General features: G+C 39.4%; 2 protein-coding genes and 1 long non-coding RNA gene across 7 annotated transcripts in view; 2 read left to right on the plus strand and 1 right to left on the minus strand.

Moving 5' to 3' along the window:
• ALG11 (ALG11 alpha-1,2-mannosyltransferase) lies at positions 1–5,852 on the plus strand. Of its 2 annotated transcripts, none has more exons than XM_030476947.1 (4): positions 1–78; positions 1,453–1,686; positions 2,391–3,322; positions 5,468–5,852. In XM_030476947.1, the coding sequence occupies exons 1-4, from the start codon at positions 41–43 to the stop codon at positions 5,737–5,739; spliced, it is 1,476 nt and encodes a 491-aa protein (XP_030332807.1). In that variant the 5' UTR covers positions 1–40; the 3' UTR covers positions 5,740–5,852. The 2 variants fall into 2 exon arrangements, with proteins under 2 accessions (XP_030332807.1, XP_030332806.1); XM_030476946.1 differs by having other exon boundaries at positions 27–78; positions 1,429–1,686.
• Positions 5,853–25,765, minus strand: part of NEK5 (NIMA related kinase 5) — a 24,790-nt gene continuing 4,877 nt past the window's right edge. For 3 of the 4 annotated variants that reach the window (XM_030476942.1, XM_030476943.1, XM_030476945.1), the window contains 19 exons: positions 24,503–24,586; positions 24,325–24,395; positions 23,530–23,616; positions 22,365–22,419; positions 20,684–20,884; positions 20,512–20,593; positions 19,655–19,791; positions 18,212–18,411; positions 16,866–16,932; positions 16,430–16,549; positions 15,050–15,133; positions 14,847–14,951; positions 13,687–13,767; positions 12,790–12,858; positions 11,857–12,001; positions 11,538–11,669; positions 10,016–10,153; positions 8,304–8,418; positions 5,853–7,889 (listed from right to left, as the gene is read on the minus strand). In XM_030476942.1, coding sequence (XP_030332802.1) covers positions 7,634–7,889; positions 8,304–8,418; positions 10,016–10,153; positions 11,538–11,669; positions 11,857–12,001; positions 12,790–12,858; positions 13,687–13,767; positions 14,847–14,951; positions 15,050–15,133; positions 16,430–16,549; positions 16,866–16,932; positions 18,212–18,411; positions 19,655–19,791; positions 20,512–20,593; positions 20,684–20,884; positions 22,365–22,419; positions 23,530–23,616; positions 24,325–24,395; positions 24,503–24,586 — 2,229 coding nt within the window. In that variant the 3' untranslated portion in view covers positions 5,853–7,633. The remainder of the gene's footprint in view (positions 7,890–8,303; positions 8,419–10,015; positions 10,154–11,537; positions 11,670–11,856; positions 12,002–12,789; positions 12,859–13,686; positions 13,768–14,846; positions 14,952–15,049; positions 15,134–16,429; positions 16,550–16,865; positions 16,933–18,211; positions 18,412–19,654; positions 19,792–20,511; positions 20,594–20,683; positions 20,885–22,364; positions 22,420–23,529; positions 23,617–24,324; positions 24,396–24,502; positions 24,587–25,765) is intronic. The other variant, XM_030476944.1, reaches the window with a different exon arrangement.
• On the plus strand, positions 16,133–19,820 carry LOC115604153. The gene is made up of 2 exons (XR_003990137.1): positions 16,133–16,634; positions 18,983–19,820. It is a non-coding gene; the product is annotated as an uncharacterized LOC115604153 (long non-coding RNA).

Raw genomic sequence — 25,765 nt, forward strand, 5'->3', positions numbered from 1 at the left:
TCCGCGCGGCCAGCCCCCGCGCCTTCCGGCGCTGGGCAAGATGGTGTCGGGCGGGCTGTGCCTGTGCGGGCTGATCAGGTACCGGGCGGCGAGCGCGGCCGCGTGTGGGGCGGCACGGCACGGCACGGCACGGCACGGCACGGCACGGCACGGCACGGCACGGCACGGCACAGCCTGACAGCGGAGGGGGGGGCAAAAGGACACCCCGCTCCTCCGCGGCCCCTGCCAGGCCGCACCCGCGCTCCCCGAGCCGGCGCCGTGCCCCCCTCAGGAGAGCAGGGCCAGGTGGGACGGTCCCTTCCCGGCCCTGCCGCCGGCCTCGGATGGGTTAATGTGCTTTTCCGCTGCTTCATCCCGAGAATGAAGGCGTTATGTGGGGTGTCAGGCGTGACGCGTGGCTCGCCGTGGGCAGCTCCGTCAGGGTCGAGTAAATGGCGTGTGTCATAACGCGTAGCGCTGCGTGAGGAGTCAGGCGCTGTCGCTTGTGGTGCTCTGTAGACGGAGCAGAGGCTCCTGTGAGAAACCTCCCGGTCCTGGGTCAGGAGAGCTGTGCAGGGAGGCGGTGGTGAGCAGAGGGAGTGCCCCTGTCAGTGCCTCAGGTAACCCGCAACACGGGTCTCTACAGTCAGAGAAGCTGCTCAGAGCTTTTTTGGGCAGTTGGCAGAGCTCTTCAAATCGTAGCAGCCTTGCAGTATCTGAAGGAGGCCTACAAGGATGCTGGGGAGAGACTCTTCATTGGGGACTGTAGTGCTAGGACGAGGGGCGATGGGTTTAAACTTAAGCAGGGGAAGTTCAGGTTAGCTATAAGGAAGAAGCTCTTTACTGTGAGGGTGGTGAAGCACTGGAATGGGTTGCCCAAGGAAGTTGTGAATGCTCCATCCCTGGCAGTGTTCAAGGCCAGGTTGGACAGAGCCTTGGGCCACATGGTTTAGTGCGAGATGTCCCTGCCCATGGCAGCGGGGTTGGAACTAGATGATCTTAAGGTCCTTTCCAACCCTAACTGTTCTGTGATTCTGTGCACTGCAGGCTGGCCCAAGTAACTCCACCAAAGCAGCTCACACAGACGCAGGCCAAGCAGTAGCTGGGACTGAAGAAAACTCTAGCAAATCTATTTAGAAATCACTTTGCTAGTCATGTTGTGCCAGATTGCTAAGGGTATGCAACCTATGCAATGTCCATAGCATGTGGAGATAGATGCAGATACAGATGCATGGCATGAATAAATAGTAAAAAGATTGTGAGGTAACAGTAGGAAGAAAAGTCTTTGACTAAGCAATATAGAATAATTTTTTTTCCATAATTGTTGAAATGATACACAAATAATCGATTTCTGAGATTAGAACTCAAGAACTTCCTGAACTCCCTGTAGCTCTGCCTGTCAGCCTTTCTCAGCTTCATACACAGTATTTCTTTAAAGCAATTTTATAGTTTAAAATTTCCGGCTTGTTTCAGATTGCTGTGCTCATTGTTAATCCCTGCATTATTTCTAAGTGGAATTTTGTGTGTCTGCGTGGCGGTACTACTGTGGGGAATACGGTTCTGGATACAGCAAAGGAAAAAACAGCTGACCTCAGCAGGAAGAGATGGGAAGCGGCCGTTGCTGGTTGCCTTTTTTCACCCCTATTGTAATGCAGGTGGTGGAGGGGAGAGAGTCTTGTGGTGTGCCATAAGGACGCTCCAGAAAAAGTAAGCATATATGTTTATCAAGTACCATATTATTGCCAGTTACTGATGGTATTATTGATGCACATTTTGGCATTTTATATAGTGAAATAGGCGTCATTAATCTACCCGTCGTACATTTTTTTTACATCCGAGTTTCACCTGGTTGCACCATTCCACTTCATCCCTTTACCCAGATTTTGATACTCCTGCGATGGTATCTCTCACTTCTTTCTCTCCTTGGGAGAACTGTTCCTGCATCATCAGTTTTCCACTACTGATGTGGAACACTGTAGTCATACCTCATCAGAGGATAGCTGATAATCTCTATACTTGCTTCTTGGTGCGGGAGGCAAAACGTTTTAATATGTGAATTGGCACGTATGTTGGCTTGCAGAGTCTTCTGCATTTTACTCATGCTCTGCACTAGACAGACATCTTCTAGTGTAGGGCTGTGCATTCTTAAGTCTGTAGGATAATGCTGAACTCCCTTTATGTTTTTACTAAAAATAATAAATATTCCCCAAGTCCTCAGCCATATGTTTTTCTGCAGATTGGAAAAATCCTGTGGAAATATAAGGAAAAGTATAATTTAGTTAAAATCATTTCAGAGCTGGGCCAATCATTTTTTCTCATATACTTCTTGAGTAATTTTGAACTGATAACATTTTAGTTTCATGTTAAAAAACGTGAAGAGAGTATGAAATTCTTCTTCTTTACTGTTGCAGGTACAGAAATGTGACGTGTGTGGTTTACACTGGTGATAGAGATGTCACTGGAGAAGAAATAGTAGAAGGCGCTTTCAGAAGATTCAGTATTAAATTAACTCACCCTGTGAAGTTTGTGTTTCTAGAAAAACGCTACCTTGTGGAAGCTTCTCTTTACCCTCACTTCACTTTGCTGGGACAAAGTTTAGGGTCAGTGTTTCTTGGCTGGGAAGCTCTTCTAAAGTGTGTTCCTGATATTTATATTGACTCAATGGGTTATGCCTTCACGCTTCCCCTCTTTAAATACTTAGGAGGGTGCCACGTTGGATGCTACATCCATTACCCCACTATCAGCACTGACATGCTTTCTGTCGTTAGGAATCAGGACACCAGGTTTAACAACGCAGCCTTCATTACAAACAGTCCTCTTTTCAGCAGATTTAAACTTGTCTACTACTACTTCTTTGCTTTCATGTATGGATTGGTTGGGTCCTGCAGCGATGTGGTCATGGTTAATTCTTCTTGGACACTAAATCACATCCTTTCGCTCTGGAGAGCTGGGGCTTGCACTAGCGTTGTATATCCACCATGCGATGTTCAGACCTTCCTGGATATTCCTCTGGAAGCGGAAAAGAGCGCCTGTGAATATTCCATTGTTTCCATTGGCCAGTTCAGACCTGAAAAAGATCATCCTTTGCAAATCAGAGCTTTTGCTAAATTGCTAAAAGAGAAGAGGCTGGGGCAGCAGCCATCCTTGAAGCTTATCTTAATTGGAGGGTGTCGGAACCAGCAAGATGAAGAGCGTGTAGATAACCTTAAACGTCTTTGTGAAGAGCTGGGAGTTAGTAACAATGTGACATTCAGAATAAACATTCCCTTTGAGGAGCTAAAGAGACATCTGGCTGAGGCCACCATCGGCCTGCATACGATGTGGAATGAGCACTTTGGGATCGGTCAGTATCTTTCCTTGGTGTTCAGGCATTTATTCCAGCTGGGAACACAGCTGGGGAGGGCTTCAGTTCATGATTAAGGCTTCTTAGTGCAGGTATCTAAGCGTAGAGGCCTGTGTACCAAACAGGTGTCCAACTTCTGGTCTTGTCAGCAGCAATCTAGCTGAAGTAAAGCCTACAGGACCAATTCAGATGAGTAACCACTAGGTGCTACTGTAGTGCAAGCTGAAGCACTGTAGATATAGTAGATTCTTAATTATGGGCATGCTTTAGGCACTTAAAAAGGGAGAGAGTCCCATCTGTGCTGCCCAAGATGTCCTGTCTCACGTGCAGCTATCAGTCTGCAAATTCACGGGTCATCCTGTGTTAGGTTTGTCAGCCTTCCGCAGGTGCCTTCTGTACTCAGCAGAGCCTCAAAAGGCAGCGGGTGCTTCTGTTTGGGCACCTTAGATTGTGCTCTGTTAGCTCCACTGGCTGTAGGGGGAGCTTAGACACAGTTCACATGTAGACATCCATGTGTAGAGATTTTGATGGTGTTTCACCTGCCTCAACTGCCATTTGAAATGCCTAATTTATGTCATGGAGCTCTAGCTGCTGTTTCAGAGCTGCGAGTCTCCCACATATCCTGTCTCTTATTTGTGAGCCCCAGGTAGATGCCACCATGTACCCTTGGTTATGTCATTGCACTAAGCACCTGTGCTAAGGCAGGCAGATCAAGTCCTTAAAGTAGTCTCTGTAGTGTGGAGCAGACGGCCGAAGAGGAGCTGGCACATGGTTTGCAGTGTGCTGTCATACAGCGTGAAGGTATTGGGCTCAGTTTATTGGGGTTAGTTGAGTCCTGACCTTGGAAGGGAATGCAAGATTGCCCATCTGCCATAAATCTACAAGAGGGTAAGTTAGCAGCCAAGCAGCTGGATGCTGTGTGTGGCTATAATGTGACTAAACTGCAGTTAATGCCACCAGATGTTATTAGAATACAAGTATGTATCAGGAGTAGCAGTTTATAGGAACTTGGTATAGAAAAATGTTCTCTGAAGTGTCTCTTAGAAGCAACTACGACAAAATGGAAATAATGATTTCTTGTATTTCCCCCATAAAACAGTTTAATTAAGTAAATTTAACAAAGCGATACAATCACACTGATTTTGCATTGCAGCATGACTTCACCTTCACCTCCAGTGGCTTTCTACCTGTAAAAAAGCATGTTCCAAAACTTTGGGGCATTATTTATGGTTGGTGATTTTTTGAGCTGGAGGGATTTCTTAAAAATCAAATCAGACCTGGGAAGAATCAGCAATTAAAGCAAATAAAGATTTCTGAGGTGATTTCTGGAACCATAGAGGAGAATTGAAGTTGATGTGTGTATTACACACTATTCCTATCCCACTACTTTTGGCTGGGGAAAGCTTGCTGTCAGATTCCCATTTCATGAAAACTTCTTCCATCAAAAATACAGAATTTTACAAATATAACATTTTTTACTAGTTTGTTGTGCTGACTTGTCAAAAGCTGTGAAGATTTGTTAATCTGCAAAATACTGAACTTCCAAACGTCATCCGATTGAAATGTGCAGTCAGCTTTTCTCTCAGCATCCTTCTAAATGCTGAAATTCTTCAGTGTGAATGAGATAATGAATAGAGTTATGATCAGCTCTGAGTTTTAATTATTTTTTGGCAGCTGCCACCACGCCATGAAGTTCAAACCACAATCACCAGTTAAAACTGCTGCCACCAGTGTTGCCGCGTTCTGTCACTGCAGAACAGAACCACGCAGCGTTCAGTCGCAGAGCTGCCTTCCATGCTTATCTTTACATTTGTTTCAGTGTCTGGCTTTTTTTCCCCCACTGTTTATGCTGGTGATAAAATCTCTCTTGGGTGAGATGTTACAAGAACCACAACTTAAGTAATTTTTAATTTCAGTTTTATGTGCTTAAGAGAAACATGTTTCAGTCCTTAGGAGTGAAAAACGTCAGTATGTTTTTGTTATTTTTTGTTACAAGATCATTCTTCAAACTGCTCTAGAACAGCAGTCTGTAGTAACTTCCAATTCTGGGTGAGTTTTAGTGTGGTTTTAACTTTCCTGTGCCTTACAGAAATGCAGAGTCCGTGATGTGCACGTTCATATCAGCATGTTCCGTGTCTTTTACAGGAGTCGTTGAATGTATGGCAGCTGGCACAGTTATCCTGGCTCACAACTCTGGAGGCCCCAAGTTAGATATTGTGGTACCCTTCGAAGGACACATCACAGGCTTCCTAGCAGAAAACGAGGACAGTTACGCTGAGAGGATGGCTCATATCCTCTCTTTGTCTCCTGAAAAAAGGTTAGAGATCAGAGAAAACGCCCGTCGCTCCGTGCACAGGTTTTCTGACCAGCATTTTGAAGAAACATTCCTGTTATCCGTGGAGCCATTATTTAAATAAATGTCTGTGAATAAAAATGTATATGAGTAAAATTAACTTTTTATATTTGATTGTAAATATGTCTAATCTATGATCCCTTGGTCCCATTCAATAAAGAGATTTGGTTTTCTTTCTCTCAGAGTATCTGCTTTATGTAACAATTTTTTTTTGCTGGGAAGGAAATGCACCTGGAAATTCTCCGTGTTGACACATGACAGAGTGGTGCACTGCACAACCTCTTACATTGCCTTGTACCTGAACTACATCTCTAAGTCCTTTTAGTTACTGAATACTTGCAGTGTCCGCTCATTTCATGTCTCTTCACCCACAGTCACACTTTTTAAAGTGAGCACTTCTGTTTGATACCTTTTGTATCCAGAAGACTCTTTTTCCAGAAGCTGCAGCACATTTTCAATTTGCTGTCCCCTGTTGTGTGGCAAAACTCTGTTGCGTGGGATTTTAATTGTGGTCATGGAGATTTCATTACCTGCAGTGATTCCCTTAAGTTAACCATAGATGATGGGCTTGCCAGCTTGCTTTTTAATAAGTGGCCCTTCACACTATGACACTTAATGTATTTTTCCAGCCCTACTCTGTTGAAAGGTTTATTTTCTGTTCCTAGGGAACAGAATGGTCTAGATTAGAGGGCATAATTAAATGCTACACAAACGTGAATGTTAATGCTCTAAGCTACTGCTTATTCTAAAACAGAACGCTGTGAGGAAAAAAATGTTAAAAAATTGGATATCTGCTTTCATATCAAAAATGAAAAAACAGTCCTTTTTTGAGCCATCAAAGCAGTATTTGATATTTTAGCAAACTAAGGAAAGTTTCACAGTCTCCCTTGCACATTCTTTGCATTTCTCTTTCCCCTGGTGTAACTGCCTGATCACACTCAGTTCCTGTGTTGCATTATCTGCTTCTGGGTAGGGAGGCTCTGCAGAGGGATCTGGACAGGCTGGATTGATGGGCTGTGGCCAGTGGAATGAGGTTCAACAAGGCAAAGTGCTGGGTCCTGCACTTGGGCCACAACAACCCCATGCAACGCTCCAGGCTGGGGAAGCTGCTCATGGAAAAAGACCCAGGGATGCTGACTGATGGGCTGAACATGAACAGCTTGTGCCCAAGCAGCCAAGAAGGCCAACAGCACCCTGACCTCTATCAGAAATAGTGTGGCAGCAGGGCCAGGGCAGTGACTGTCCCCACCCAAAATGATTATGCAATTCTATGGAAAAGCTACTGAAATCAGAGTTTAGAATGTGTTTTTTCCTCTGTTTAAGCTTTGTCTGGGTTATATGAAATTTTGTATATGAAAAATATGGTTGGAAGAGCCTACTGGCCCATACATATTTTGTTAGGAATTGGGGAATGCACAAGTCTCAGGCTGCTAATAAACCCTTTAACTGCTACTGTATAAAACAGCTGAGCAGTTGGTGATACTTATGTACGGTCAGTACCATGTAAATGGAATTATGGATTACAAAGCTGTGCTGGCAGTAAACAGAGATCATAAAAAGCTGGAAGAGCTTCTTAAAAAAAGAAGGTGATTGAGCTAGGGAAATCCAGTATCCTGACTAGGAGACTTTCTTACATGATACAAACATGGTTAAAGAGAGTACGCAGTCAGAAATTTGCTCAAGCAAGTGTTGACAGAGATGTCCCAGGTAGTTTAGAATAGATGAAAATGCATTTCAGTCTAGAAGAGGATTTTTCAACAGTTAGACACCTGAAAAGTAGCCTGATTTTTGTCCTTTTAAACAAACTAGTAACGATCTTCTATTAACTTTAATTGAGCATTTAGCACTGTTGAAAAGCAGTTGATTTACTTGGCATTTAATATCTGCTAGCCTTAAATTTTGTCACTGACGTGGCTGAAATTTCAAGCAGGTTTTGAAGCAGTAACAGTGCCGGTGTTCTAGGTAGCGCTTGCTTCCTGCTTGCCTTTCTCATTATGTGTGTCAACACTAAATGAGCCATGGTTATTTTCTAAATCATCATCATCAGATCCTCCAACTAGTTTGCACGGTAAACTCATCTTTTCTTCATCTGCTTGACCTTTATTTACTGAAAGAATGGAAGGCTCCGTGATTCTCTCTGCTGGAGAAGCTGCCACTTTTTCCAGAGATTCCTGCAGCTCATGTCTGAGTTCATCGTCAGAATCTTCAAATTTTCTGTAAAGTAAAACAAGATAGTTTGATGAATTAAATATATCTTTTTTACAAACCTTTCTCCTTTCAAGGCCTTTGAGGTTTTTTTAAAACACTTTACAAAGACCATACAAGCGACACACATAGTGTGAACTGTTTCTTCTTTCTCTGGGAGATTGTTTACCTGTCTTTGTAAGGTGACAGAACAGGAGCTGCAAGCCACATTAATACTTCTGCATAACATTTTTAATGACAGCGTTGGCATGTGACATTATAATTTACAGAATTAAAAGTTAAATTAGCAGAGTCTGTAAAACAAGTAAGTTTTATTCATGTATGAAATTAAAACAACTGAAGAAAAGCTTCAGGCAATGCAACCTGTCATTTCATTAAAACTGTTCACTTCCATGAATTTTTCTTCTGATGAGCTTGACTTACGTGTCTTCATCATCTGATCTTGGCTCAAGTCTGCCTTCATCAACAGTAACAGCAGAGTATGGTTCCAAATCATCTTCCTTGTTTGCTTTTGGAGGCAACATAGTTAACCTCCCTTCTGGAGAGGAAGAGAAACATTCATTTGTGTATTGGCTAACTACAAAAGTGTAGGTAAAGTAATAGCAAATAGGCAACTGCTTGAATGTTTTTGTTGTTGAAATCACACCAGTGTAAATGCCAGGCTTCTGTTATTCTTGATCATGCCCTTTAGTTAGTGGTTTGTAACTTCTGCTTAGTGGAACCTAGTGTGTTTGTAGACCATAACCAAAGGACTATAAAAGTTAAGTAAGACAGGCAATCTGATGTTAGTATGTTTAAGTTCCCAATACAGGGATCTGCACTTTCAGTGGAAAACTTAGGGGAGTACTGCTTGGGAAAGACAGAAAATTATAGTTGGATGTAGTTACGGTTACCAAAAAATGCTTACTTTCAAGACTGAAGGGCGACCCTAACCTGCAGGTGGGATAACAATGCCAAGAGTTGTCATTTTAGTATAAAGACTAAATTCTGTGTGCTATCCAACAGAAATCTGTCAGTCTGGGTAGCACCGTACTCCACAATGTCAGCTTGAGTAGCAGGGCAGAACTGGGTTTGAGAGAGTGCCATGTTTTAATAAATCTAACTGATAAAAGCAACAGCAATTAGAATAGCTGTGTGACTTGTTCTTGCTTTAGTCCTGTGAACTGCTGACATTTGTGAAAAGCGGTTTGAATTTAATTTTGTTGGGTCTTTTTGGTGTTTTTGTTTCTTTTTTTAATTTATAAGCAATATAAATTAAGTCTTAGGAGAGGAATTTGGCTGGCACATTTAGCTGGTTTAGCCTTCAGAATGGTGCAGTTTTAAAGGAGCTTGTTATGCTATGAGAAAATATGTATGTGAGGCATAATTAGCAGGAGAGTGCTAACTGCACAGTTACAAATGAAAGGTATTTCTCACAATCCATTAAAATTGTTGAAACTTGGCATGTTTGGCTGCCTTAAAAGTCCCATCATGCAATTACACATTCAGTAGATTGGCAACTGTGCATAAAACCATAATGTCTGGTTACATTTACAGTGTCTTTCTGTGGAAAATACTCTTAAGTTTTTTAGCTAACAACTTTGCTGCAAAGTAAATGTCATTTTTAAAACAGACTGTTACTTTGGGAAAGTGCATTGCAGTGTGAGCTCAAATCTATTTTAGTGTCAGCTGTATCAGCATGGACCACCTTGTAAAGTAAGACACCACTGTAGTTTCAGTCACCATGTACTACGGTTTACAGCTGTTCTACAGAAATACATGTATTTGTATAAATGTGTTTTACAGGGTTCTTCAACCTGAACAGTTGCAGGGGCTAGATCCAGGTTTGTGGTGCCTGCCAACGTGCTAGCTGTAGTAGCCTACCTTTGTCCACCCAAGCAAATAAAAGAATTACATATGAAAGTAATAGCCAGTAAGTATGGCTTGTCCATTTTCCTGCTACTGAAAACAGTGACATCCTGGAACAGGCCTTTCCCTGCTACAGGACAGAGCAGTGGCTGCTGGGACAGGCTGCCCTTGTTCTACTTTGCCAACTGCTTCAAAATGATGGTTCTCATCACAGACCATCTGCCAATGGTAGAAGAAATAATACAGTAAAGAAAAGCTTGAAGAATTTACAGTAACAAACATCCTACCTATTTCTTCTTCAAGATGGATGAAGGAATCATTAGATAGCTCTGCTTTGACTAAGACGTTCAGGAGTGTCCCTGGTGGTGTTCGTTTCCATTGCTTCCTGTTTCTTGGGATGTCTTCAGGCAGAACAGCACGGTCAGCTGAAGAACAGCATGGTTCTCAGGTCACTAAAGCATGAATGTAGCTTGACGCTGTCTTTTGTCAGATTCACACTCTCTAGTTTTGACACTGATTTCTTCCCTTTGGGTAATGCTGGAACCTATCTCTCTTTTTTTAGCTTTATGAAATACTCCTGAGATTTTTATAAGTATTTGATCTGATCAATACTGTAGAGAAAAAATAGTTTGGACTATTTATCACCAAAAATTTTTAACATCAGTTTTAATGTTCAAGTAACTGCTTATTAAGCCTGGAATAGACAGGCTTAATTCATTGAGCACTCGTTGCTCTCAAACTTGTTGGCATCCTGGGGCTGAAAATGCTTCAAAGAAGTTCCTGTTTCTTTTGTGCCTTATTCTCTTTTGTCTGAGACAGAATGAACAAGAAGTGGCATATTAATAATAAGATGGGGAAAGACTTTTTAGCAGGGCCTGTTACAATAGGACGAGGGGTAACAGTTTTAAACTAAAGGAGGGGAGATTCAGGCTGGATGTGAGGAAAAATTCCTTACAATGAGGGTGGTAAAATACTGGCACAGGTTGCCCAAAGAGGTGGTGGATGCACCATCCCTGGAGACATTCATGGCACATCCCTGGAGACATCCAGGCTGGATGTGGTTCTAGGCAACCTGATCTAGATGAAGATGTCCCTGCTCATTACAGGGGTTGGACTAGATGACCTTTGAAGGTCCCTTCCAACCCAAACTGTTCTATGATTCTGTGATTCCAATATTCTGCTTTGTCTTCACCGTCTCTGTAAATTCTTTGGGTTATTTCTGTGTATCTGGGGTTCTGGGAGTATGCTGAATGCTGGAAGGGCTCCTTGGTTGCAGCAACCAGTCACTGGAGATACCTGGCTGCTTGAGAATATATGCACTGGCACTGTGAAAAACCTGCCATCAGCCTCTTCTGAAATGGAGCATCCCCACAGCCGTAGCTGTGCGAGCATGCACCTGGGGCTGTGTGGCAACACTGGTGGATAGAGTGGGAAAACAGAACTCTGTCACACCCTGGGATGGCGTTGGCAACTGACTGCCCTAGTTCTTGTGCCAGCTCAAGGCCTGAGAAAGTTGGATAGACTGGCTTTTTTAGCTATTGTTACCCAGGCCACAGAGTGATTCATTAAATTCAGCCCTTTTAATATGTATGAGCAGCACAACATGATTGCTATATTAGAGGGGAAAATGACAACTGTATTCTATGGTTTAACGCATACAATAACCTCAGTTATTATGAAGTCCTGCAATTAAAAGCCTGTCAGATCATGTGAATATTCTGGTATGGAATTGTTTTGGCCGAGGTCTGTAAATAGCCTGGCTGAATTTTAGCAGCTCCCTACTTTCACTGAAAAACAAAACTTTCTTACCAAGTTCATTTGCAGCCATAGCAGGATATACAGATGTGAGATCAGCATCGGCTGAAAATTTCAGTAGTGTCTGAGGGGCTCCAGCTTGCCAATGTTTTCTGTTTTCTTTCCTATCATCTATGTCATTGGACTCTTATGGGAAGAAAAAGAGGAGGCAAAGTTATTTCTTTTTAAGTAGATTTAAGTGTAATTATAATATGGTCTGATATCAAGAGAGAGCTCATCAGATAAACTTGTTATAGGCTAAAGTTACTGAATTTACCTAACTCCTATGTAATTTTCAGGATAAATACTCATCATTGCATTCCCCAAGAAATACCTGTTTGGTATGCAGATAGTTCTTCCAAAGCTCTTTCCACATGATCCTCAAAAACTTCCACCAATTTCTCCTGAAGATTCCCACCATCCACAAAAGTTAAAGTCTCGCTGAGTTTATCTGGTACCTGAAAAAACAATAGGTTACTCTGGAAAGAGAAAACACATACAGTACATTAACGAATCACTTGTCACTTTACTGTGCTTGCCAGCTATCCTTATGTATGCAGAGGAAATTCGTGGGACAAAAAGTGAAGCAGCAGAGCTCAAAACTCATATTTTGATTTGTGTATCAGAGGGCTGCATGGGACTCTGCAGAGATGGGAAACAACAGAATGACAAAATGTGCTTTAGAAATTAAGAATATATATACTAGAAAGAAATTGTATTTTTGATACTGCTGTTACAAATACTTAAAAAATTCTAATATACTAATAAAAATCTTTGTAGGCAGCTATTACATCGATCAGCCACAAATGTAATTTTAATAAATGAAATCCATAATGTTATCTGTAGTCGCACTTCCACATTTTTCCTAAATAACCTCTGGTTCAACACAATATTATTCTAGCTTTGTGACACAATACTAGTGAAAAGAAGCAGAAGTGTACTAAAACAATTTACAAATCAAATTTGGTTTTGCAGAATAACTCAATTTTGATATGAGTTCTTCCCCTTAAGCCCAGTTTACAAAATTTAAGTATCTGCACTCCTTCATCATTTACCATGTGAAAGATTGACCCAGATATCACCCAATTTTCTTCTAAGCAGTTATCCTCTTGAGGAAGGTCAGATATAAGCAATATGTCAACAAATCCTCCATAGGAAGCTTCATTATAATGAAAGCAGAGGATGAAGGTAATGGAAACAAACTCTAGATCATGGAGCTACTGTCGTGGTTTCAGATTACTAATGTAAATGCTTTGAATATAACTACCTCTGCTTCTTGAACGCTCTCTTCCTCAGGAACACAGACATCTAAATTAATTTCAAACTTTACTCCTCCCTAAAGAAAAATCACACACTTCGTTAATTCATTTTATTAAAAACATTTAAATAAATGTACACAATTTATATGGAAGTACGAACTTGAAAATTATTCTTGCATTGAAAATAACTTTTATTTAACAATATTTTTCTTCTATTTAACAAGATAAGAGTAGAGCAAACTGGACAAAAGCAGACTTCTCTAAATATAGTTTATGGCTATTTTCAAATTATTGCATCCATGCATCCATTTTTTTATTTTAAGGAAAGCTGTCTTTGATAATCATTTAATTCAAATCCTTGCAATACGCAACACTTGGTTCTTACAGATGGTTCTCAGTGAGTACTCAAATTTGAATACTGCACTGCTTCTCTGCAGTATTTCACAAAAGACCTTTAGTTCACTTCACAACGATCTTATGGTCAGAAACCTTCCTGATATCTCATGTGCATCTCCATTCAATTCCCATCCCCTTCTAGAATTTAAAAAGCACTGTAGAGAATAATGTTTTATAACAAAATGTTAAAAAATTAGCACTGACTTCACTTAAACTTTGACTAAACATGAGTTCCCATACACTACTGGTGCAGTTTGGTATAAAGATGAGTAGGTAGGGATTAATTACTATCTGGGAATATCTAAAGGAAGCCTCCCTCAAAGTATCAGAAAAGCTCATTTATTTTCTTAGTGATTCTATCTTCCATATAAAATTTTAACAAACAGTAGACCTCTCCTGGCTGACTCTCAGATAACTTGATTTCCAGAGCTACCATGATAATGCAATCATTTGAAATGTACAGATATAAGAAGAAAATGGGAAAAAAATACAACAATAAGGATGGATACCTTTGTGCTATGTTTCTTTTCCAAGATTTTTTGATCTTGCTTATCTTGGAGTCTGACTTGTTTAAAGTTTTCTTCCATGTCCTGGAAGGAGAAAAAAACCCCCGACTTTAAAATGCACTCTTTGGAACCAAAATATGCATATACCCTATTTAAAAAACACTTGTGTAAGTCGTAAATGTAGTCACTGATTTCCTTGTACATATATTTGTAAGAATATTCCATTCTTTGCCAATTCTGGCTTATCTGGCAAAAAGAAAAATAAGAGACCTTGCATAAAGTGCAAAACTCTGATATTTCAAAAACCTGTGTTTGGAGGATACAGTACCGGGTCAAGAAATAAATACTACATCTTTTATTTTTTATGATGATATTCAAGATGACTCAAGCTGAACAGTGCAGTAGTCCTACACCACATGAGGCAAATCCAGACTGAAGAATCCTAGTTGCTAGATCAGGGCTGCCTTCCCTTCAGATTATACTGGGTATTTGCACGCTGAGATTAATCTGCATCAACTGAGACTTTCATTCATTTCACTTTAAGAGAAGTGGACTTCTTGTTGCAGAAGTCCGCATGGTTTGGAAACCTCATCTGGTGTTCACAATGCCAATATTGCAAAGTAAAAGTGGAACAATTCTGAAACTCCATTCCATTAGCTGCTTTGGTAGTGTTTGATGAGAAAGAGAACTTTCTGTAGCTGGAAAGCTTTGACTCTGCCTCTTCCTCTTGCTCCTCCCAAATTTTTGTTTAAGTAAGGACTCCACATAAAACTGGATTCTAACTTCTGACACAGTGCTAGTTTGGGCTGCCACGAAGTGCGATATTTTCTGCATGGAATTCTCATAAAGATTTGCATTGTGAGTGGCTTCTTCTTAACTTCACTCAGAGAGCAAGGAAAAGAAACATACCACAAAAAGAAATCAAGTAAAAGTACATCCTAACATTTACAGATGAAAAATAATTACCAAAACAAGTCAGGATGTGGCCAAAGAAACTTTCCAGGCTATTCATGAAGGGAACCTAGGGAGATTTTCCCATACAGTGCAAGTATCAGGTAAGATTTAAGCTTTACCATTCTTCAGATTTGTCACAGACAGTGAATCAAAGACCATTAAGGACCTGCATAAGAACTTATGTTTAGACTAGGAGATGGTACCGATACCTGAAGTGATTCTTTTCCTGTTCCAGCTGTATCCTCGGTTTCAGACTGGTCCTCTGCTTTCCCTAGCCTCACAAGATAGGTTTTATCTTGTATTTTTTGATTCTCCTAGGGAACATTTTTATAAAATTTCAATTTCTAATTGCATGTACTAGCTTAAAAAAGAAAAAGGGTGTACGAGAGTGTGCGTGTTTGAGCTCTGTTACCTGGAGCACTCCTGCTCTAAATCTGAAATCTTTTATATCGCTGTGGTATTCTTCTCGAATTCTCTGCAATTGTTTCAGGTACTCCTGTTAAAGAACAGTAAGGTAGAAATACATACAGAAATAACAGTAGCTAAACAAAATATTCTATGGATATCAAACTGTGTATATATGAGAAAAAGGGATGTGTCCTTTACAGCCAAATTTAAAGATTGCTTGCTACTTCATAGTAGAGGACATTTTTGAGTTGTAACTTTTCCAGACTTTAACCTTTTTGAAGCTTTTCAGACTGTTTCATGCTGGCTTTTCTGTAGAATCATATCTAAACCAGCTAATTCCAAGAATAATCTAAGGACTGTCTGAGTAATGATGCTAAGGTTGCAATCCAAAAACAGAGGACTGGAAATCAGGAGGACAAAAAATACTGTAATATTCGTTGTATTACAACCTGCTCCCCAAAATTAAATGAAACCTGGTAATCTTCTATTCCAGAAGCTTCAACATTCCTATGGATGCTCCTTCCTTTTTGCTTTGGTACAAAAACTTCAAATCTGGCCAAAATACAATTTTTGTGTTAAGGACATCTCTGTTTATAAAGAGTCATGTCATAGTGTTTTATGAGACTCTATCCCAATTTGCCCATTTACAGTTGGATTAATCTGTAAACTTTCTTCCTTTATTTTGGCATATTTAGTACAGACTTTGTGGAGCTAAACAGCAACAGTCTCTGAAGAATGTGTAGGTGATGAGTATATTGTTATTCCAAAGTCTGATCATTATGTAAAAGTTAATATATTCATCCTTATTCTGGCATTTTTTAATAAATCAAACATAGAAAGAGTAAATGTATTTATGTGTGTTCGTGTAAGAAAGAAGTATCAGTTTGTTTTTACTGTCACCCAAAAGCAAAACCAGGAAAGTATATTGTTCCTATATAAAATAATCTCCCAAAGTTATAATATACCAGGGAAGTAGTATGCATCACATGGTATAATGTCACATTTTAAATGTCATCATCTGACTTATGTACAATGAATATATATACATGAATAATGCATGCATGACTATTTTCTCTGATTTGTAAACGTGAGGATCTATTGTCCTCCAGCAATAGAGGATCTATTGTCCTCTGTTTGTTCAGTGATGTAACTCCTCTGATCTCAATAGAAGTGAAATCAAAATCAAGGCCCTGGTTTATGAAATTATTATGGGCATCAACTTTTGTGCAAGTCTTCAGTAGTTTATGTAAGATGGAACCAGATGAAAACAGCTTACATTTTCCTAGTGGTCTGATGGAAAAGAATCAATTCTAACATAAAGAATGCTACTGTCAAGGAGTGTAAGAAGACATCTTTAAGTAGCTAAGGAAGATATTTCATTTACCCGTTCTTTCATTTCCTTCTTTCTAGACATGTCCTGCTGATGGTTTTTGAGATGCTCTTTCTTTATTTTCTGCTGTTCTATTTGGTCATGATACAGGTCAGCAGAGGATGGTCGCAGTCCCTGTGGATGTACAAATAAATCCCAAAGCAAAGGAATTTCTTCACTGCTCACTCAATTGAGTCTCCCTGTCCCACTGAAGAGTGAAGTAAGTCAAGTGTGTATTTTTGGAGGAAAACGTTACAGTAGAATTTTACACTGCTACAATTTTGTATTAGGAAATAAAACCTCAATGTGAGAATTGTGGAGCAGATCAATGAGTTCGCTAGAGCAGAACTTTCTACCTGTCAGTATTACAGCTTGCTGTTAGAAATTCATCATTTGGATTTTCATTCATTTTCTTTTACAGATTTTATTTTATGATTCACTATTTACTCACCAGCTGTTTTTCCACTTTAATCTTGTACTGTTGAGCTTCAAAACGCCTTTGAAGATATTCTGCAGGCCTGAGAGATGTTCATATACTACATTTTATTTTACATTCTCTGCTGTCTTCTGCACAATTAATTCTCTACAGGTTCTATCACATACAAAAAAACAGATCTCTCTTTGTACTGCATGAATATAGAAATATGGATAAAATATGTATAAATATGGCACTACAGTAAAATCACAAAAAGAAAACATATCCATTTCAGGCATTCCCCTTCCTATGACTTCAGTTACATTCTTCTGAAGAGTGCAGCAAAGTTCCTCTCCACCTTTTATTTGATAGATGGTATGTGAAAGTCCTAATGAAAATAAAGTTGGTGTTCCTGGTCCTCAAAATGAGTGAAAATTGTCAGAGCAGAGATTGTATATTCAACAACTTTTCTATTTCCCTTCTCCCCTGTTTTGTGGTTACTAAATATTTACCTCCTTTTTTTTTGGTACACAATAACCAACAGTCACTTGTAAGATCTCTGATTTCTATTTATTTTACTTCTTACTTTTAGAATCCACTTGTGCTCCAGAAGGCAAATTGAGTTGACTTTTCCTTAAATAAGACACTAGAAACTCAGCTCAGACAAGATGTTCTAAAGCTGATGATCCTTAACTGAAACATTCTAAACACTGTTGTCATTGAATGAAAACTAATGATTCGGCCAACCTTAAAAGAAGGATCCAAAAGTAGACAGTATAGATTCCTTACCTTCCTTTCTCAAGGTTTTCAAAGCTCATCCAGACCTAAAATGGCCAATCTTGGAACGGACAGGCTATCTTGAATGTAATAAAGTACCTCTACTTTCTAAGAGAAAGGCTTTGGAGTAAACTGCTAGAGAAAGGGGTTTTATATCTGAAACTGAAATATAAGCTCTGCAGGGAAAAAAAGCCAACAACATTATGATGGCCTGCCTTCCACTCTGTTCCTTCAAGTGGAGAACTGCGTGTGGTCTTTATATCGATCTGATCCCAGTGGGAAAGAAAGACAGTGTTTATCCTTAATATAATTAGAAAGTCTACAAAAAGCCTGTGTTTTACTTCTCGCACAATAAAATGCTGAGATTAGGGAGACATTTTGATAATGAACGTCAAACATCAGGACAATATATTCAGAAAGAACCCCTGGATACACAGAAACAGGAGTTATGTTGTTGCGCAATAACCTTATGTAAGAAAAATATCAAAGACCAAGCAAAGAAGGAATTATACTGGATGATCCATGTCCACTGTTACCTAATCGGGAAGGCTGATAACTCAAAACATGCATGACAGTTCACCATTAATGAACAGAGAAAAGTTTACCAGTCAGGTGGTGGGGGTGGAGGTGCAACTTGTCCTTTTAGTTTATAATATTCCTCAACTCTTTGGCTGATATGAGAAAGCTCATAAGGTGCATTAGCTTTCCTCTGCAAGTTGTCAAGCTTATCATAGTAATGACCATAATGGCCATATACTCTCATACTTTCTGGCTCTTCTGCCATCTTAAATCTGGAGGGCTGTGGCTGAAAATATAATAAAGCATGTTAATTTACCTGTCTTCATTTGTATCAGTACAAGCTTGAATCAACTTCCTGTCCACTGCAATTTAAGTTACATGGTAACATAGACTGTCTACAGCATAGTTGGTGTAAGTTTTCCAAATGCTTTCACATGTAAACCAGAAACTTCCTAACTTTTCAGGGCTTTCTGTAATCTTACAATTGTTTTTCCCTCCTCCCCTCTTCCATCAACTCCTGTCATTAAGCAGCAGCCCATATTGTTGTGTGAGTCAATCAGCTTTGTACTCTATAGTGCCATTGCCCTAGAGTCACTTCATTGTTCTGAAGCCTAAAGCACTGAATTTATTTCAGGAGAGTCTCATTTTGACATTTGAGAGCAAGGGGAACCTGGGATGTAGTTTGAGGCAGTATACACATTGATTGCTGCTTTCAGGGGAGCACTGTGCTACTTTATTTCACCATCTTTTTCATTATATGCCTGTGGGAGCTTGCCTTTCATTTCTCAACGTCCTTACTGTGATGAAACATCCCTGTGTTTCCACTTTGTGATGACTGTCTTTTCCATTTCTCATAGGAACAATGGAGAGAAGGTGCCACTGCATGATATAAGCATGGCAAGATATTCACAAATGTTTCCGTGGTGGAAACACTATATGGTATATGAGAAAAATGCTGAATTTTGCTTATTTTTTTAAATAAATTAAAAAACATGTAAGTATCCCTTCCATAGCTGATAAATACAATAACTATTACTCCCTGCTTTCCCTTTTAGAAACACTAAAACCAGGATTATCTACCTATGGTATAGTACAGATCACAGTAGAATATAAATTCCTATCTATATAAGAAAAAAATTTTCTACTGCCAATAATGTTCCAAGGAAGAGGTAACCTCAAAAAGTGTTTATCTTACCCCTCACTGAACTAAGTTTTACAGTATGGTATCCAGAAGTATGGCAATCCCAAGCAATAGGGAGTACAAATCAGACCATCTGAATAAATGTAAAAGGCTTGAGAACTATGACCAGTGGAGCAGGTGCCCTGGTGACTCAGGCCATGGGGAAGTCTGGGGTACTAAATGCCTTTTTTGCCTCAGTCTTTACTAGCAAGACTGGCCTCCAGGGTGGGGAGTCTGAAGCAAGGAAGTTGTACCCTTGGTGTAGAAGTATCAGATTAGAGAATACATAAGCAGACTGTCTTGCCTTCTGAAGATGATTAAATATTATGAGAATGTGGATGCACAGTACCTGAAAAACAGGCTGCTGCCCTCTTGAAGGAGGTTTCCATTCATTTCTCTGAAATAATTCTTGTTTCTTGACAGGCACCACCATTCCAGATTCTGGAGAAACTTGGTCCTGGACTCTCCTTTTTTGAAGTTTATCTGCTTTTTAACAATAAAGTATGAAAAAGTTACATTTTGTGTTCTCTATGTGATTAGTGATCATGTAGTTGCAAACCACAGTAGGGTGCATACACCCAACACTGACAGGTTGGGCTAACAAGCTGTCCTTTCATCATCATCACTATCATCATCATGCTTCACACCTGGTAGGAATTCTGCCTTTCATTCTTAGAATGACATGCTTTTGAAAACATTATGATTTGTCACACTCATGTAAAGTGGATCTTATTGATTAGTTTTGCAAAGCACACTCAATAAAAAGGAGGCCTCTATAAACTAAAACGCTGATTTCATACTAGTACCAAGAACAGAAAACAGGAGGTTTCATAGCTTGGTAAAATTAAGTCAGGATGTTTTTCATGTGACAGACTTAAATTGCAGCTAGACCAAAGGCTCTCAGTTTTGTAAATTCTGTTCTTAAAAGAATTAAGACTAATGTTTCAGCACTTTCCCACAGCAGCTTTTCTAGCTGAAAGTTGCTAAAGAGTTAGTCTTAAAGCTGTCTTTTCCTGAACGGGACAGTGATGGACTGTCTGGTGTGTTTCTGCTCTTGCATTTCTCTCCTCTTTTTATTTTTAACTTTGTGCAAAACTCTTGTATCCAAATGTGCAATAAAGACTGCTGGAAAAAGTTCTAGCCATCACATATATCATAACTAACAAATGATAGTGTAGAATTAATGTCAAATAATACCATCATTACCTTGTATCAGCTTGGCTCCAGGCTGTGATGCTGAAGGCCATTTTCTATGTATCGCAGTGTGACTGAGTGCTTCCTGTGTTAGCTATAAGAAAAAAGGTATCTGATTGATAGAACTGTTTGTACTTCTTTGATACACAGTTTTCTCTCAGCAAGCAGCAGTACAGGCACTTACCTCAGGGGGCAAATACCTGAGAACGAGCTTCTGCAAGAAGGGCTTCCTTAGAATGGAATTGATAGATGGTCGATCTCTCGGAGATATTTTAAACAACTGGGAAATCAATATCCTCAGATCATATGAATAGTTGGGAGATACTGGGTGAAAACGGCCTCTGCAGATCTTCAGCACCAGTTGGTGCAAACTATTGTCTTCAAACTTACTCAATGAAAACAGTGAAAAGGGAACAGTAAGTACTGCTGGTTGGAAATGACGGAGTAGAGACCCCAACTTGAAAAAAGGTACTTGCTGACAGAAGCCCTGTGCTATGCAATCTCCTCACAAATCCTTTCTTACTAACTATAGTTTGCTGTGTAAAATTAATATAACGACTGTCTGATTGTATTTTCTGGTTACATTCTCCTTGTTTCAGTTGCACAACTTAGAGGGTCCAATGGCTTTCGGACCTGGAAGAGTTTTATTCCTACTCTGCTGTCCTACAGGAACAGAAGCAATTTTTCCAGAATGAAACAAGTTTTCTTTTGCCGAAAGCTGTCAACAGAGACCTGCATACACCGCCTTCGCCTTCAATCACACACAGTGTTCACCTTCAAAACCTCCCTCCGTCTCCGCATTCTGTGTTCTCTCAGGCACCAATCCTGATTTTTAACAACTGGCGCCACTTAGATGAATCAGCTCTCCCAGTTCAGCAGATCTCTTCATAGGTCAGCAAAAACAATTTTCTAAGCAAGTTCTTTCTAAAATTACCATTTTATTGACATGGCTGTTTTGAAGGAGGTGTAGCCAAAATCTGCCTTAGCTTCACTTGAATTTCCTGTCTACATCAGAATCTGGCCCCTGCCTTCAAATTAAATAAATGGGCAGCAATACAGAATAAAACACCTAATATTCGCATGAAGTAACATTAGTGTTTTCTTAGTTTGTGAAACCTGAAATTTTCCTCAGCAATATCCCCTTGCTCTCAGCTCAGCACAATTGCTCTCCCTATCAGTGCTGCTCTTCCTTCTCCAACATCCAAGCTCAGCAAAACATCAACTTCTGCTTCATGCAGGACTCTGACACTTTTCCTATTGTTGAGATTAGTCTCTTCAGTGTTTCCTTCTCCACATAATACTCATAGGCTGAGGATTATCTGAGAATCAGATCAGGCTGAGGACAACACAGCTTCCTGAAGATCCCATGTCAGTTTTTTCTGACATGAATGTGTTTGAAGCAAAACAAAATGTTTAGGAAAATGCTTCTGGGGACACAAACTGCTTTCTGGGAAAATGTGGGTTTCAAACTCTTTCATTAGTAAGTATAAACTGCTGTTTTTAAATAGAAATAAGTGAAATTATAAGCCTAAAGCCTAACCTTGAAGTTTGGCTTTAGTTCTTTTTATTGTTCATCTGCCTGTTGAAAGATTTTAGTACTTATTAAAGTACTGAATATATATTTGATGTGTGTATACACACACATATGTAAGTTGCAGAAATACAGTGTAATACTTTGTATTGTAATATGCACAAACCAGACACACTGTGAAAAATTAAGCACTAGCAGTCATTCTTTAATATCAATAAATAAGCTGGAAGTAAGTCTAGCAGCCGACTATGAAGACTATTATTACTACAGTTTTTCAAGGATGTCCACTATCTGTTTTAATAATATGATAATGATCTGATTCCATGATACTTACAGGATGCTTTAGTGCACATAGCTCATAAAGCACACAGCCGAGAGACCAAATATCTCTGTGAATAAAAAGGAATTACAGTTTCAAGGAGAAGACTATAATATTTTCATACATGTAACCAGTACCTCTTCTCAGCTCTCAATTTTGTTAACATTATTCTATCAAAGATCAATAGGGGTGCAAATTTTAATTTTTCTTAAGATGCACTGAAAAGAACAACGGGACATTTCTTTTTAGTTGTGGTACCAATGTTTCTATGATACCTAACTAGGTACTGTCATTATCACTGGAAAAGGCACATAACATAAAAAATGCCTGCCTAATATTTCTAGCAGGATGAAGGACAAAGCTATCTCTAGCTGAGTTGCTAGTTAAGGAGACAATAAGGGAGTAAACTTGTGTGAACAGCACATTAGAGCTGAGATGCAAGTCTTGGCTCCAGAACATTTGCTGTTGATCACATCCCACACACAGCAGAGGGGGTCTAGCTCACTCAGCTCCTGACTTTTCAGTGCTTCTCATCTGGTACTTTGTGTTAAGACTGAATAAGCCTTTAAAATTCTCAGACATATTTGTCTTTTCTGCGAGTAGCTACTGCGGAGTCCAGAATTGCCAACCTAGCAGCTTTCCTTTTAGTGTATTTTTATAAATCACAAGTAAGTGTATCAAAAATTCATAACCTTGGAACTGAAAAGATCTATGCTTGCATTGGTTACTACATGTTGGAAACACAGAAGGAAATTTAGTATTTGATGGAGAACCAGATAAAGCAAAGGAAAAAAAATAATCTATTTTACATCTCACGCCACTACTAACAAGAAATATTAAAAGAGAATTAGATTTAAGTTTAATGTACAAGTAATTTTATAAAAACAAAAATACGTTTATGTTATGCCTTTAGATAAATCATAATAGGTACGTGATTACTATATTCTAGACACTGTGAGTTAAAATATTACTGACAGTGTTGTACAGTGTAACACATTTATTGTATATGGTTGATTCACCTAAATATTGTACACGGTAATACAAAACTTCACAGGAGTGACACATGAAATTCTAAGTGCCCTGCAGAAATACTGATTTAAACCATGATATTGCTAAAATAAGTTATCTCGTGCCTGCATGCCCTCATGCACAAGGATGTGAAGGAAAGACAGAGACTTACGTTTTGTTGTTGTATGGTTGATTTTCACAGATCTCAGGTGACAGATAATAGGGGGTCCCTACACAGGTATGAGCAAACTCCATGGTGCTAATTAAACACAATGAAAGAAAAGGCTTATACACTGAATATGTCCTATACCTAACAAAAGTCCAGTTACTAGAATCATAGAATCACAGAATCATAGAATGGTTTGGGTTCGAAAGGACCTTAAGATCATCTAGTTCCAACCCCCCTGCCATGGCCAAGGATGCCTTACCCTAGACCATGTTATCCAAGGCTCTGTCCAACCTGGCCACTGACAAGGATGGAGCATTTACCACTTGTTTTGGCAACCTGTTCCAGTGCCTCACCACCCCCACAGTAAAGAACTTCTTCCTTATGTCCAACCTGAACTTCCCCTGTTTAAGTTTGAACCCATTACCCCTTGTCCTACCACTACAGTCCCTGATGAAGAGTCCCTGCCCAGCATCCTTGTAGGCCCCCTTCAGACACTGGAAGCTGCTCTGAGGTCTCCACGCAGCCTTCTCTTCTCCAGGCTGAACAGCCCCAACTTTCTCAGCCTGTCTTCATACAGGAGGTGCTCAAGCCTCCTGATCATCCTACTAGGCTAGACACATCTCTTATTTCATGGCATGTGTTAGGATAACAGAAAAATCATAGAGTCAGATACTTTGTATCCCAGACATCTTGAACAAGCCCAATCCACAAGCAATTTGTACACTCTGGTTGCATTCTGAACGCTCATAACCTGTCCTACCTAGTGTAGGTCACAGACTAATTAAAAAAGGTGCTTACCTGTTCAACTGTCTTGCTATGCCAAAGTCCCCAAGCTTTGCTACCTTTCCATTATTGCTAAGAAAAATGTTCTGCAAATAAAACCAAAACTCACATGTGAAAATTAAACATGGCAGAGCTTCTTAGGCATATTTTTACAAGACAAAAATTGCACCCTCTCCAGTACCAGTTTTACTACCTGTGCTTTTACGTCTCTGTGTAAAATCTTCTTGTCGTGAATATGTTTCAAGCCCAAGGAGATCTGCACAAACCAACTCAGAATCTGCAGTGAAAGTTAAAGGGAAAAGATACCTATAAATTCATGTGACTTTAATGTCCAATGGGGCATCTTACAGAAATACATAAAAAAGATATGATAAAATCTAAAATATGTAGAGCATATACATGTAAAATTGTAAAAATAATATTTTTACAATTAATGCTGTAGACTTCTCCTTTCCTTTTTTGGTGCTATCACAAAACTAGCAGAAAAAGATCCTTGCTCCACTTTCGCCACCCCCATCAGGTTTTCACTGACTGTGTGAAAGTCTTGAACAAAGTACTTGAACAAGTACTTGAACAAAGACTGAAGAATCACGTCAAAGAACAGAAAGAATACTAGACCTTTATTTAGAAATGAGTGAGTTCAAATAACAACTAAGACAGAATTGGGAAGTGTCTTCTTAATCCGCAGTGGTGGAAGTCATACCACCCAGTTATAATATTTGTACTCTTACTGAATATGGTCCAGAAAAAAACAGGATGAGCAGTGAAAGAAGGGAGCTATAAAGATACTTGCACATTAAGTAAGCACAAAGGTTTATCCTTTGTCCTTGACACAGTACAGCTCTTAAACACATATTTAACTTTAAGTATACATGTGTTTTATTGCATAAAGGCCTTTGGACTTAATTCAGAAACCAAATTACAACGTGATTATATGCTTCTCTATTTAGGAAAATTGATGGTCATGAAAGACTTTGATTCAAGTAATAACCTATTCAGTAATGCTTCACATTAAGCGTATGATTTCCTGAATAGGGATGATGCCACAAATGAGACTTTCTTAAGCATACATTTGAAAATATGAAGATATTTTAAGAACATAATGTTATATTGGGCAATTTGCTTTCCTTTCTTAATTAGCAGATGTTATCTTTAGTTTCTATAAGCCATTTTTATGTCTGTACTTCATTTGCCTTTCTTTGGATATATATTATTCTGTCTCATTGTCAAGGGGATTGTGAGTGTTGGTTCTCTTTTTTGTGCTTTCATGATCTGTAGTTTTTTCCTCTCTTTATTTTCTCTCATGTTCTCCCTACCTCTAGTATGACTCCCAATAGGATCTTAAAATTCATTATTACTGAAGTAATTCACTTCCAATTGACTTCTACAGTAAGGAGTTCCTCTTTTGCTACTGAAGCAAAAAGAAAAGTCACAATACTACTACTTCTTTTATTTT

This window comes from Strigops habroptila, chromosome 2 (assembly GCF_004027225.2).
Source record: "Strigops habroptila isolate Jane chromosome 2, bStrHab1.2.pri, whole genome shotgun sequence".
Classification (NCBI taxonomy): Eukaryota; Metazoa; Chordata; class Aves; order Psittaciformes; family Psittacidae; genus Strigops; species Strigops habroptila.